Source organism: Falco rusticolus, chromosome 4, assembly GCF_015220075.1.
Source record: "Falco rusticolus isolate bFalRus1 chromosome 4, bFalRus1.pri, whole genome shotgun sequence".
NCBI classification, from domain to species: Eukaryota; Metazoa; Chordata; class Aves; order Falconiformes; family Falconidae; genus Falco; species Falco rusticolus.
Genome location: NC_051190.1, coordinates 47,729,351 through 47,744,085, shown reverse-complemented (window position 1 = coordinate 47,744,085; position 14,735 = coordinate 47,729,351). Strand labels below are relative to the sequence as shown.

The window sequence follows — 14,735 nt, the reverse complement described above, 5'->3', positions numbered from 1 at the left end:
TATAAGACAAGACAATTTGGAGATCACCGAACTGAGGCAGAAGAATTTGTCTCCCAGGGTCATGCAAGAAGGCAGGGGCTAGACCAAACTGACACCTGTGAGTTTTCACTACTACAAACTCTCAGACTCTGCATCCTTTCCACCCAGACATTTAAGACTAGTAGTATCTCGAGGCATGTACTTTCCTTCCTGGCTGAAATGCCACCACCCCCCAGCCACGCGAGGAAAAATCTACAGAATGACTAAGAGCCAAGAAGATGCACCCCAACAGCAGCCTCCCCCAAAGCATCAGACATTCAAGATTAGCAGCCCAGGAAGGATTCTGGTGCACAGCACCCCGTTACTGCCCGGTGTGATTTTAGTTAGGGATGGAAAGTGTTGACAATCCCTTACTCACCACCTTCTCAACACGGCTAGGTAGGACTACGCTGGCCAGAGGGATACTAACAGGGAGTTTATTGGGCTGCACTGTGCTGAGAGGAATACTGATAGGTAGGCTGGTGATAGTTTCTCCATTACTCACAGAGGTTCTCTCTCTCAAAACCTGCAAAGGTGAAACAAAGTAATGTTCTTAACCGCATGCTATTACTGACAAGACTTTTTAAACTAACAGTAACCTGCTCATCTATATTTGTTTTCCCCAACCCTTCCCCCCTGCACTTTTTTTTTTTTTTTTTTTTTTTTTTTAAGAATTACACAATTAAGAGTGATGACTATACAGCACAGACAGGGCATGCATGGAGCAACTTTTGTTACCAGCACCAGTCTACTGGGACAACAGCATCCAACAGCATAGAAATATGTATATTAAAGCTACTGCTGGCCCCAGGCATAAGGAAAAGGATAACTTAGACAAGTCCATTTCCTAGTGTCTTTGTCAGAGCTCTGTGAAAAGCACCCATTTGAAAGAACTCATACCTGGAGGCCCTCTGTACACAAAAGATAAAGTAGCCAGAAATATTTCCATGGTAACTTCCTCTCGGAGGGCACCTCCTTGCTCTAAAATGAGCCCAATGTGATTCATGGCTGGACCAATTACGTGGACAATTTTTTGTTGTTTTTATTAACAATGGAAAAGTCTACTTTTCAGGTTCAAGCAGACACACACCAGATCAAAAAGAAGTCCTACTACATCACTGGCACTGTTCATATGCAAACCAGTAACGCGGAGGTAGGCACGTCTGTCATGAGCACAGTATTCTCTTCCTCTAGCCAGCATCTTTTTATTGTGTCACACCTACTGTATTTTCTGTTATTTTCCATGCCATGCTGAGCATAAAAAGGAGCATGCTTGCATTCCCTAGTTTGAACAACTTCTTCTTTGTTCTACCAGGTGTTAACATCTCTGCGCTTGAGCGCCAGCAAACCTCTTACCTTCTCGCCTGCAACTGGTAAGGCCACTGGGGAAGAGGGCCGAGTTTCCTGAGGACTCAGCTTTATGCCATTTGAAATACCAGGGCTTGGATATGTAAGGCCATTCTCTTTGACGTGGTCAGCTCTGGAACAGAGACGTACGATCATTAGAACAGAAAAGCTGATGACTTCTCCCTTGCAAGGAATTCCTGTGCCCAATGGAAGGTGCCGTATCGCTTTATTTACTCAGTCAGGTGGCACTTATGATGTTCTTACAACAAAACATTTAGAAGCGTATAAACCTCCACTTCTAAACGTTGGATGTTTGGATGTTTTTCCACAATCCAAATAAACCACCGTCATTAAAAGAAGCAATTACCCCTCCTTTCCCATCCCAGGAAAGGATCGCTCTCACCTCTGTATCTCATTAGTTGTTGCTTTTCCATTGACTCCATGGTCTTGATTCAAGTGTCTCCTTAGTGCTATTTTCGCTGGGGAAAACCGGGTATAATCAGGTAGGGACAAGCTCGTCAGCTTGTCTGCCTTCTGTCTGCTGCTGTGGTTTGGGGTACACGGAACTATTTCTTGGTCCAAATGAGAGGTCGTGTACTGAGGCGTGTTCTGCTTGGAAGACGACCTGCTAAAGGTGTTATGAATTTCATAGGGAGTCGCATGGCCGTTCATGGACAGTTCAGGGCTCATGCCATTGATGTGGGGCATAGGAAACTTGGAGCATTCCAGCTCCAGCTGGAACCTGCCGTGGTCAGCCTCAGGATCACGGCTCAGGTGGTTTTTATTGTGGAGTTGTACTGACAGTGATTCATCAGATGGCGTGTACGACTTCAGCTGCATGAGCTCCTGCTGTCTTTGACTCTTCTCAAGTTCCACAATGCTGATCTTTAAATGAAGAGGACAATGATTAAAGACTATTAACAATTCTACCACACTATGAAGTTTTGCCTCTATAGGATTCTTAGTAAAAGTGGCCCCATCTCTGGGAACAACGCAGAACAGTTGACCCAAAATATGAGAAACAAATTTCAACATGCTGCTCTGAGCTTGAGACCAAAAGGCACAGGTAAGGGGAATGGCTCTGGGACTCTCAGAAAGCACTACTCAGATCTTGAAAGCAAACATAAAGTGTCTCCAACTTATATAGAGAGTATGGAGTCACTTGATACCTCCAGTCTTTGAAGGAAACAGTCGCCCCACGTCAAAGTATCCAGCAAAAGGCTGTATTAGCTCTAGGGCTAATCTCACAGGAAAATAAAAGTTCTTCAGACACAGCAGTTTAATTTGTTTTCGCTATGGTAAGTGACGTTCTGTGGGTACTGATCCCTGAATCAGCCAGAACATCAGAGCACACATGCAAAGAAGCAGGACTTTTCATCAGGTCATGCTTTTTAAATAAATTAACAATAAACCACGATTCCTTCTTCCACAGCATTACCAAGGAATCAGGTCACAGCATTTGCTTCCTTTAAAAGTTATCCACATCCTTATTCTTCAAGTTTACTAAAATCCTCTAATCAAAAGATTAATCTCGGGGGGGGGGGGGGGGGGGGGGGGGGCGGGGGAAGGGGGCAGAAGAAAACTGCCACCTAGCTTAACCTTTAACATCATATTCAGCCAAATACCCTTAACTGGCCCAAAAGCTATCCCAAGTTGGTGACTCTAGATTTGCTTTTTGCTCTCTACCTGCAATTCCAAACAGTGCTTTTGTTTCTCAGAAATCTGATTCTTCAACGCCTGCTTCTCTTTCAGTAAGTTCTCCAGTGACAACGTTGACCAGTCCAGCTTCAGTTCCTCACACCGTGCCTTAAGCTGCAAAGGCACGAGACAAACAGATCACAAGACAACTCTCGCCACTTCACACCACCCAAGGTGCAAGCTGAAAGCCAGGCATCTTTCGACTGGATATATGCAAGAAGCTTCTTAGCCCACTGAAAACTCCTCTCAGCTTAAGGCAAATGCCACCAAAACGGTCCTGTGGTCCCTACATAGTGTGGCAGGATGTGGCCTGGCTCTTTCTGAAAAGGGTGTTATCACCCACCCTCCCTAACCTGCTCCACATCCAGATTTGCCCCTGAACAGTTTGAGCTACCAAGACAAACCCCAGAAGCATTAGGGCCACCCAAAGCAAGCACTGGGCAAACTTCTTGGCCAGCAAGATCCAGGTTCAGCAACAAGTGCGTACACAGGTGCCAAGCTGTTCAGGGGACACAGCTGAGGCCAGAGCCAACTGTCACATTTGGTTAGAGGTAAAATAAAGGTCACTGAGAAAAGGGACCACCTGTGTTCTTTCCCTCATCATTCTTCTCCGTTACAGAGAAGCTACAGCACCTGGATGACTTTTCATTAAGACACCTTGGAGAGGGGCAGCCCTTGGCTTATGACCCATCCTCCTTACATCAAGGGCAGCATCACCCTGCTACTCAGACACAAGCACTGCACACACCAGCTGCAAGCTCTGGTTCCTGAGTTCACTGTTATCCTTCTCCAGCTGTTTCGTCTGTTCTTTCAGTTGTTGATTGTGAGCAGAGATTTCCTTCTGAGCCTGAATCAGGTCGTTGTATGTTAGAGCTTTAACTCCCAACTACAAGATGAAGAGAAGGAAAGAGATCCTTCAGTAAGGTCTTGACAGCTTAATTCCCGACAACTGTCACATTCAAAAATGACATCGAGGAGATCCACAGAGTTTATACAGCTCACAGCAACTCCCGCAGCATTCTCCAAGGCACTTTGTCATTGCCAGGGGATAACGACGAAGGACAAAAGTACCTCACTTGAAGCTGCTGTTCCAGTAATTCAACTTTAAAACTGGCATTTAGTTTCTTGCCAGCCAAAAGAACACTATTTTTGTAAAGAGCCACCACATTTCCTTCTGTGCTTTTGAATTTGCATTGGCAACACAGAGTTTGTTCAACCAGCAGGGGATGCATCCTTTACTGAAATACCACAGTGTCTGTGGTCTGTCACCCCCTTCCCTTGGATACAGAGTGGCACACAACAATTTCAACAATGAAGATAAAACATAACCAAAGAGTGATACAGATTCCACATTATTTAGCATGATCTGCTGCAAAATTGAGGCTGAAGACCTGAGACTATTCTCTGGTCTTACTTATTTTTATCAAAAATGTTTGCATGCAGATGATTAACAAGCATCCACATCCACTTGCATCAGATCAGGGCTACCTCATCAAGTTTCTGCTGAAAAAGACGTTTGATTTCCTCTTTCTGTGCCTGGCAGTGGGTGAATAACTGCTGTGCTGTCCCCAGTAACTGAGCATTCTTTTCCTGGAAGAGGGAAGAGTGAGAAAATACACTTTTAGCACCAACTGCAGCATGGTCCAGCTCAGTAGGACATTTACACCTAGTTTGTACAGCAAGTTGGGAATGAATCTGAGCTCAGAGCACGTAAGTGTGAACTAATCTAGCGCTCTCTCAGACTTTTGTGAGCCTCTCTTTGCCAGTGTTTAACACTTGGTGAAGTTAGGAAAGCTGAAAAGTGCTTTGAAGTAGTTTTTTCTCCTACGTAGAAAAATATAATCAGGACAATCTTCAAAATTAATTTTTATTCTCCCAGTGCATTGTAAAGAAGTAGTAATAATCACATCCTACAGAGCAGAAATGGAACTGGAAAAGATTATCTGTATGAAAACTGTTACTAAACTGGGAACAGAATCTAAATCTCCAGAGACCCAATTCAGAGTTTTCCTACACAATACTCATGGAATACATGCAGAAAATGAAAATACGCTGTGGGGGAGGTAGGAAGAAAGTCATAAGCAAGCCAAACCACTTGTACTTGCAGTGCCAACATCACTTCAGCATGCCACCCAACCCTTCCACTCCCAGAATATTTCCTGCCCATAACATTCCTTAACTAGATACTTGCTTACTCATTCCATGGCTGGGTACCGTGTGAGCCGCAAAGGGCAAGGACGGGGCTGGCTAAACTGTCTCATTTAAGCAGTTCCCAATTGAAAGACAAGTGCAGCCAGAAAAGCAAGCTCTGGAGATTACACTTTGCTCCAACTTCTGCTGCGGAGGCCAAATTGGAATTGTGCAGAAACGGAGCCATCGCTCCAAGAAGAAGTAGAGGACACAAGGGTGAAAAGCACCTTGATCTTCCAAGGAGGGAAGCAGCAGTGCTGGCAAGTTCCACATTTGTGAGAAACACGACCTGGCATACAGTTCTTGTTGCCTCTCATGCCAAGGACTCGGGAAAACAGTGGAGTCACTGCAATGCTGAACGGACTGCCATAGGTGATGCTGAAAAAGTCATTTATGCTTTCAACATCAGTCATTTCATTCAGCCTTTACAGGCAGTGAAGGAACTGACAGCTCCATCTAAGGGCAACCTGGTGAACTAGCAGCTCATAGCATCTTGTTTATTTTAAAATCATACAGCAAAAACATTCTTCTTGTACTTTAAAAACCTCATGTAAGAGGGAGATACTAAACAGACTACACAACAGCACCTCATCCAGCAAAGTTCTGCTTCTGCCTTTGTGAAGTTTAATCTGCCACACTCCCTGTGTATCGCTCCATTGAAAAAAATATTTTCATACTGAATTCCTCATTTTAATGTCTTAAAGTATGAAACAGCTGTCAGACACCAACACGAAGTGATTACTTTTCCACACTCTCCATGTTGACTTCCAGTGTACAGCACAACACTTGCACACTATCATTTCTCGGGCTGTTTTCTGGGCAAGGAGGTAAGTTAGCTTTACGCTGACTTTCCTGACAAGTACAGAACAAGCAGAAAAATATGCTGCTTACAGAAGCTGAAATTTCGAAGTGCTGTTTGACTGTGAAAACAAACTGAAACAACCACAGAAAAAAAGGTTTCGTGAGCACCACATCAGCATCAACCACTTCTCAGTAACGAACAGGGGGGCACAAGTTAGCCCCTCTTGACTGGAGAAACAGTTCCTGGGATGGAGAATTGCAGAAACCAACGCTATGGCTTTATGCTGACACCTTCACAAAGGCCACAGAGCAAAGGCAAGCTTCCACAGGGGCTACCAAAAGCTGGAACTGGGCAGAAGTTAAAGATTACTGTTGAGCTCTATGAGAAAGGGCTCCTCCATGGAAGTAGCAGGCACAGTCTCTCTCATCTGGGCTGATTTACAAACCAATTAAATCAGTCATAACTGAGGTAAAGCAATACAAGAAGAAAAGGTGTTTAGCCAGTAAATCTCCTCCCTCTGCTGGGGAGATGGCTCCATAGCAGAGAAAAATGCCACACTTCACAGCTGCAGGATTTTCTTCGCCTTTCCATGTATTTCAACCCACGACTTGGAAAATTTACACTTTGCCCATCATTAGATTATCAATTCATGTGTCGCTGCCCATGGCAGGGGGGTTGGAACTAGATGATCTTTAAGGTCCCTTCCAATCCAAACCATTCTGTGATTCCGTTCATTTATCTCCTAAGTCAGTCATGACAATTTGGGTTTTTTAATCCCAAACTTCAATTTGTTACAAGTTTAATGAGCCGCCTTCATGCTACAGTACTCAATTCATTTAGGCTTTCCTACCCCGAGAAAAGAATAGATGTCAAAACCCAGAAAATTCAGCTCCAAGGAACAAGTGTTTTTCAAGACAGTCCTCATCCGAAGCTGCTACAATCTTTAGCTAGATCAAGCCCAATTTAATTATCTAAGAGCAGTTTGACTAGCAGCTCACAGGATGCATCCACGCAGGGCAGCCCGCTAAGCAGAGGGCAGGAACGTGTTCAGGCAGTGTGTACTGCTGGCGACATCGACCACCACCCTCTTGCTCCTGTGACCCATGAGACATACAGAGAAGAAAAGGAGCTGCCAATCCCAAATGGGAGAAAAGGACAAGGTTCAAGAGACCAGCTTCCTGCACAGGTACACGCAGCTTCATGTGAAAATAGAGGAAAAAAACAGAAATATTGAAGTAAGTCTTATTAGGTGGAAGGGCACCAGAGAGAAGAGAGGAGGTGCATCTCTCCCAGTTTGCAGATTGGAAATTTAAGCACACAAAGACCGACCGAGTTAGCATTCAGCCTAAACATTACTCTGGTAGAGTCTCTGTAAGTGACCTGATGCAGCACTGGTGTCACGTGTACACAATGCCCATCTCCAGCATTTTCCTCCCACACAGAAGGTACCTGGTACTCTGGCAATTTTGTTTAGAAACATTAAAAGTGAGACCTACCTTCTCCTGCTCCAGTAACTGTTGCAGACTTGCTTTATACTGAGGAGTTTTCATGTATGCCATGAACTGCATGTACTGGATCTTAAAAGAGTCTGCAAAATAAATAAGGAGATGATACATTTCAAGCGAGAGTAAGTGCAATGCCCCTATTTATCCCAATTTGCTCCCTTGACACCTCTCCCCACTTTGCCCACTCTTGCTTTTTATTTGGACTGTAAGTCAGACCAAGCCATTAAAGATCAATTTAGAGCATGCTGAAAACCCATCTTCTGATGCAAGCTGAACTTTTGGATCCATTAGCTGCTTATAATAGGTACCCCAATGGAAGTCATGACAACACATTCAAACACACAGAGGAAGAGGATGAGTGCTAATGGTGTGTTTGCATGATGAAAGAAGAGTTGAACAGCTTTTAATGCACTGTAAGTAGAAATAATAAAAGAGATTAGCTGTAACAGCCAAACCCAGCCCCAAGCTCAGAGCGCTCATCCTCCCAGCTCACAAGACAGGGCTTGCTGTACTCCTACCACCTCCATACAGAGCGACAACAGGCTCTACACCCACATTTACTCCACCCTCCAAGAAGCACTTGCTTCCATCTCCCGTCTCCTATGGCAGAATGAACCTGCCTTCTCCCCAGCCCTCACCGCTGGGGCCCTTTCACCACAAAGCCAACCCCATGCTTAAGTCCAGTCTGCTGCAATCACAGGCAGCCAAAACGTTTAACAGATGGTACACAGTACAGAGCTTTGCAGCAGGGCTGACTCCAGACAAGTGGCATTCTCTCCGCTCCCCCCACAACCCCACCCGACACAAAACGTCACTCTAAATTACTCTTTTTCTCTCTCTTTCTCTCCAGTAAGAAATCAGTCCCAACTGTAAGATACCACAGCAAGAGAGCAGGAGTTAAGGGCACCACAGGTGCCCTCGGTCTCTGCATAGAGAGGAACGTTCCATCAGATTCCCAGATGATCTCAGACTGGCTCATGCCCAATGCCAAAGGCCAGAAACAGCTTGGGGTAGCAGAGAGGGGGAACCAGAAGACCCAAAAAAACACCCTCCAAGTTCTTCCTTAAATCATGCCTTGCACACGGACCGTATTTTCCAATGACACTGCCTCTGCGATCTCAAAAACTCAAGACAGCATCTCATTTACTTTGCTCTAAATTTTGCAGAGAAAATGGAGTGGTGTTCCTCAAGATTCCATCATTTAAGAATAAGAGAATGTCTTAATTTAAAAGAGAGTTATTTCTGACTAGCCATTCCCATTCAAAGTTACTTTGGATTCCTGCTACACCCAAGCTTATTTCCTTTTGTCCTTTCCTTATTTCCAAAGAGCTGAAACAACGTCAAAAAACAAATGCAGACTGAGACATCAACTTCAGCAGCAAGCAACAGAAGAGACCTTGTGGTGATGCCAACAGAAGTGGGGCAGGTGGGAGAAGATGAGGAAGAAGCTACCCCCCCTCCTGTTCAATACACAGCTTTCCGCAGCTGCTGGCTATTTGTAGCCCTTGGATTTACCGCATGTTCAGAAACCTCCAGGGAGAGGTTCCCAGGACAAGTACAGGCACACCGTTACAGCCTTACCTAGCAGCTTCTGTAGTGCAGGTGGGGTAGGCGTCACCAGTAGCTGGTTCGATGAATGCCGTTGCACTTTAGGAGGTAGTTGGTAATATGGACTATGAGGTGACTTGTATGCATCTAAAGAGAGACGGGAAAAAAAAAAACAACCTTTCAGATTACGAAAGTCATTGTTTCTAGCAAGTCTAGCAGCTTTGCCATTGGAAAGCCTGTCATTCACAATGCGAGATCCGGTGACTTTGCTAGATTAACAACACTGCAACAAATAGTTTGGAAGGGCATCTGCAACTTATCCTCAGGACAGCAGCAGCAGAGACAAGCTACGAGCCACAGCTCAGCTCCAGCTTCTCACCAAGTACCTACAGCCAGATACAGCCACCACCTCCTCGCAGAAGCACCCCACCGGCTCACGGGCAGCTTTGCTTTGGAGGCAAGGGAGAAGTTCGGACACAAAACCAAACTGAACCTAGCAATGAAGGAAAGACAACCTCCAAGCACGCACTCACAGCCTCACATACTTCTCTAGGCTCCTGCGGCAGGGGGTGGCCTCTTCCACTGCCAGCCCTGAACTCACCCTGAGGAGAGGATGAAGATGTCTGTGAAACAGTTTGAGCGTGCAGAAGTTCTAGTGCGGTTTGGTTCTTCTTGGTCTTGCGCTCTGTGTTTGCAGTGTTCATTTTCTTGGGACGTCCTCGTTTCCTGCCTGCCATTTTTCTTCCTTTTTTACTTAGCTTTTTCTTCCGTGCTTTGGAGGGAGATGGCTTTTTAACAGAATTTGCCGCAGCCTTTTCTTCTTCAGCACCAGAATCCTAATAGATTTTGAAAAGCCGAGACCTCTTTAGTCAATTCTACCTGCATATACAGCATTCCTTTTAAGCAAGCATTAATAACTTTAATAATTTTGAAAGGAAACTGATGCATTGCAGTAAAATAACTTGCCAGTGAAGCAGACTTGCTTGGGGTAAGACCCAACACCCGAGGAGTTGTGCTCATTCTTTTCTGGACTTATTACAGAAAAGGAAAGTTTTAACTGTTGTCTAAGAAAAGCTGACTATTCACCCTGTACTGACTATATTCTTCAACTGAATTTCATTTAAAAGTCAAAGTATATTCAATACTTCACATTTTTGTGCATAAACCGTCACTGAATTTCTAACAGTATTATACAACGGAACGAGAAAGGAAATGAGTCTTCCCAAAAGAGACTCAGCACACTTTGAACTCCAGTCCCGTATCCATGGGATATGACTCAGGGTAAGCGCTGCAAGCTGGTGCTGAAGGTGAGCAAGGGTGGACAGCCAACTAGTCTATTCATCTTGCAACACCTTTTTTGCAGAATGAGCGGTGCAATTCCCAAGCATAGCTTTTATTAAGTCACTCCATAGCATTTTTGTCCACAGCAACAGCTACACCAGTTCACATGTTCAGAACACACACGCAGTCAGTCTCCCCACAAAATCAGGCTGTTGCTGACACAGACTACGAGTTTATGCACAGATGAAGAGAAAATGCATTTACTCTACAAAAATGCAGGGTGTTCACCTTGTTTTCTTGAACCTTCGTTGGAGTAGTTGTGTTGCTCTTGTTTTCTCTTTGTTGACGACGTCTAGCTGCCTCTTGTTCCTCCTAGATAAATGTTTTAAAAGACTTAGTAATTTGTTCATATTTACCACTTTTTAAGACAGACCACTGCATTTCCCAGCTTAGTCCCCCACAAGAGCTAGGTGTAAGTGCTCTTATCATACAATGCCTAATTAAAAAAGAAAAAAACCAGCTTTTGTTACCAGCAAGGGAAAAAACTTACCCTGCCTCAGGCAACATTCAGTGGGAAAAGGCAAATAAGTGCATGCCCCCCTTTTGCACTATATTATACTATATTATACTATAATAAGTTTCAGAAATGCAGCCACAGGGCAAAGGAGATTAAGCCCCAACCTTTTCCCTTATTCTGCCCCTCCCAATCCCACCCTCCAGATCACACACTGGTGTTACAGGTTTTGGGTTTTGCTTGTTTTTTTGTTTTTTTTTTAAATTATTATTAAATATTTCAATAGCTTTACCTATATCCCTAGCATTTCACGTGTTGCTACATCACTTTAAAATCTTACGTGACTTGAAATGGCAAAGCCATTAATCATCGTCTAATTCAACTTTAGCCAAGTCTGTAGAGGAGACGATAAAAGACAAAAGCAGCAACTTTTAAGCTTGATTTTCTACTAGACAGCAAAGACAGGAAATTTCAAAGAGCTCCCTCAAAGCCCTTCTTGTACCTTCCAGGTGAGGTTTAATTTGCATAAAAATTCCAACACCTCTTCAATTTAAGCAAGTTATCGACTAGACCATGTAAATGGCAGATTTAAATAGCCTCACCATTAAAATCAGGGAAGTTCATAAGTACATGCATGCCACCCTGCTTGCTTTTTTTTTTTTTTGGACTCTGAGAGGTCTTTTTTTTCTCCCAAGTTTGAATTCAGCAGCCTGAAATTACCCGATCTCAAAGCTACCATTAGTCTGTTTGCAACACTTACTAAGCAAGTCAGCCTGAAGACAAACGTTCACCTGAAGTTTTAAATTAAGTGGCCTCACTTAATTCTCTTACTGGGAATAACCAGCCCCATTGGTAATTTCAGATTAATACAGCCCAGCACAGTCTCAAAAATCCGCTGGCATTTTACTTCTACATGTAACAGCACAGACTGCAGCAACTGACAACACATTCTATGTCTCAAATAGCATGTCCCAAAAGTAACATCTCAGAGCACTCCTCAGCTTCATTTTCATGCAGCTGAACACTGGGACGGATTCAAACTATCATTTCCATTCTTTAACTTCAGTTCTTTAATGAAGGAATAGCTCTTTATAGACCTCCAGTGCAAGGCAAAACCACCTTGGGGCTGCCCCATTAATTCTCTATTAGAAAGCCTTGAACATGATTGTATTAGTGCTTGATGGCACACGATGCTTCACTTAAATTAGCTCCATGTCCACATTCCTTGCTTATCAAGAAAATCTGATTTTCTATCAGTTCTGTACATCTTTAACAAGCAACTACATTCCTCACAGTGGCTGCTCCATTGAGTTTTCTACAGAAAATGACTGAAACTTACCCTGAGTTTTGGATTTTTGAGACTAGAAAAATAGTTTTCAAGCTGAAAACAGAAAGATGAGATAGTCATTTTCAAAGTCATGACAGACAAATACATAAGAACAAAATATTAGCTTACGACAAATGCAGAACTGCAGAAATTCTGACTGGTTTTCTTCTGATAAGCTACATTAAGAAGTCATTCTTTTTAGCAACAAAGACACGTTGTATAGCAGGACATAATCCAAGCCTCAACAAGGTTTTCTCATCTTCACCACTGCCTATCCCTGCTTTAATGCTTTGTGTCATATATCCCCACGCAGCAAAACATTTTTCATGAAGCTACTTCATTCTTGTACTCCACCAAAATACTTCCCTGCACTCTAGCATATTCTTTAACAAAAGCATTATTAGACTGCAGCAGACTAAGAAAAATAAAAATAGTTTTACTACCATATCGTAAAAAACTCAGTGTGGGAACAAACACTCCCTCCACAAAAGTTTATGTTTCTACAGGGTTGTTTCTGTTTTCTTTAATCAAAAAAAATACCAAACAAAAAACCAGCAAATGCACCAGCACCGTTATGGAGCTTTGGCTGATTCTCCAGCAACTGAAAATTTAACTAAAATTGAGATTTACAGCTTGAATACGACAGAATGGAATGGTCTGTACACCACAATGCAAAGTGAAGAATTCAAGACGCACAGAGCCTCTACTCAGTGTGGCAGCGGCAGCACAAGACCACCGTTCCGCACAGCTACATATGCTGAGGCATCAGAAGGAATTACACTTGTGAGTCTGTGCACCTTCAACAAATTAATGAGCTACGACAGTAGCGTCCACAATTATACCCTTCCAGTTAGGCATGCTTTAGGTCTGTAAACACCTAAGGAATACGAGAACAACTCCCCAGAACAACGAACTGAAGCTGGCGTGTTGACTTCAGCGCAGGCAGAGCAGGCAGAGATCTGCTGCCCCGTATTTATACTCACTATGGTTCGGTCAATAGTATGCAGGTAGTAAGAAACTGGTTTCCCGGTCCATGACACAGACCCTTTCAGTGGTGATAGCTCCACAACTCTCATTATAGTGCCAATATCTAAAGGAAGAAAGTCAAGTTAGGGAACCAAAGCTCACTCAGCTCAGCTGAAACTAGCTAGGCAACAGTAAAAGCACATTCAAAACAAAAAGATCACTTGTGATTCAGATAGCAATGTCCTAGAAGAAAGCAATGCAGCGAGTTTAAAAAATAACTTCTTATTCTCTTGCTACATGCATCCTACAGAAAACTTAATACATTTGGAAGATCTACCCTTCATTTCTTCAGAGATAGACATCTGAGAATAAAATCATGTGCTAGTGCAAGCTTTCAACAAACAGAACCTTCCTGTGGAACCTACAAGGAACCCATCTGCAGTAACAGGCAGGATTTAATTAAACGGAACCAGTAACAGAACATCATTAGACCTGACCCATGTAAACTGTAACTGCACTATATTTGGAATGGGGACAAACATGTTTTCTATTTGCTTTCTTGCCTTTATTTGTTTTGTTCCCTAAAATTAATAGGTATGGGATGTGTCTAAGCATTTCCATAGCTGCTGAGCACTGAGTGGCATGACTGCAGAAAAAATTACAGCACGCTTCTAATTAAATAGAAAATTACCCAGAAGAGTCAAGAAGCCAGGTTTAGGATCCAGCAACTTCAACCGCTATTTTAACCACATTTTAATACTTGTTTTGGTTTGTCCCAACTCTTACCACATTTCCATTTCTTTTTCCAGATGGAACTACTAACTGTGGAAGTGTCACTTAGAGCAGCCCATTAAGACTGGAACCAGCCCCAGGCCTGGCACAGCCCATCCATGTTCATTTGATACTGGGATTTCCCAAACACAGTGTGGTCACAGAATGGGATTAAGACCTAAAATTTACTCCCACGATTTTCCATCGCTGTTTGTAGCCTACAAAGGTAATTTCTTTGCAGGACCTCTTACCTGAATCCCTGGATGAGTCTCCTATTAGTGGAGGCTATTATCTATTTTTACGCTAAGCAATCTCATTCACCCAAATCTTAATGAGCTATCTCTATATAATTTTATCATCAACATTAAATAACAGTGGATATATAAAATTTCAGCATTCTAGAAAACATTCCCAGTGAATCCACACTGGGGTGAAAGCTGAAATAGGATAAAGAACCGGCTCAAATGATAGTCGTACTCGAGGCTTTTATTAAGTGAAAAAATAATAAGAAAACGTTGGCCCCTCTGCCTCCCCACCACATCTTCAATAACTGCAGTCTCCCAAACCTCGCAAAGAGATCACAAAATGGTCAGAGGCCAGGAAAGAAAAGCCTTGAGAGACCAAAAAAAATTTATTTATGTCGGCAGGTCTCCTAACTGAAACCTCAGAAGTGCCTTCTTATATTTCATCTGGTTGTAGTGTGCTGTACAAGAGGTAGTAGGCTTTACTTAGGCGCTCTTTGTCTTACTAGCAAACTGACAGACCGAT

The 14,735-nt window shown here is 43.3% G+C and overlaps 1 protein-coding gene across 8 annotated transcripts in view; it reads right to left on the bottom strand.

Moving 5' to 3' along the window:
* The window catches only part of DOT1L (DOT1 like histone lysine methyltransferase), a 76,627-nt gene that overhangs the window by 18,108 nt on the left and 43,784 nt on the right, over window positions 1-14,735 (bottom strand). For all 8 annotated transcript variants that reach the window (XM_037384366.1, XM_037384367.1, XM_037384369.1 and 5 more), the window contains 12 exons: window positions 13,214-13,320; window positions 12,243-12,284; window positions 10,678-10,761; window positions 9,710-9,944; window positions 9,142-9,255; window positions 7,552-7,643; window positions 4,552-4,653; window positions 3,812-3,949; window positions 3,052-3,177; window positions 1,769-2,250; window positions 1,375-1,498; window positions 398-544 (listed from right to left, as the gene is read on the bottom strand). In XM_037384366.1, coding sequence (XP_037240263.1) covers window positions 398-544; window positions 1,375-1,498; window positions 1,769-2,250; window positions 3,052-3,177; window positions 3,812-3,949; window positions 4,552-4,653; window positions 7,552-7,643; window positions 9,142-9,255; window positions 9,710-9,944; window positions 10,678-10,761; window positions 12,243-12,284; window positions 13,214-13,320 — 1,793 coding nt within the window. The remainder of the gene's footprint in view (window positions 1-397; window positions 545-1,374; window positions 1,499-1,768; window positions 2,251-3,051; window positions 3,178-3,811; window positions 3,950-4,551; window positions 4,654-7,551; window positions 7,644-9,141; window positions 9,256-9,709; window positions 9,945-10,677; window positions 10,762-12,242; window positions 12,285-13,213; window positions 13,321-14,735) is intronic.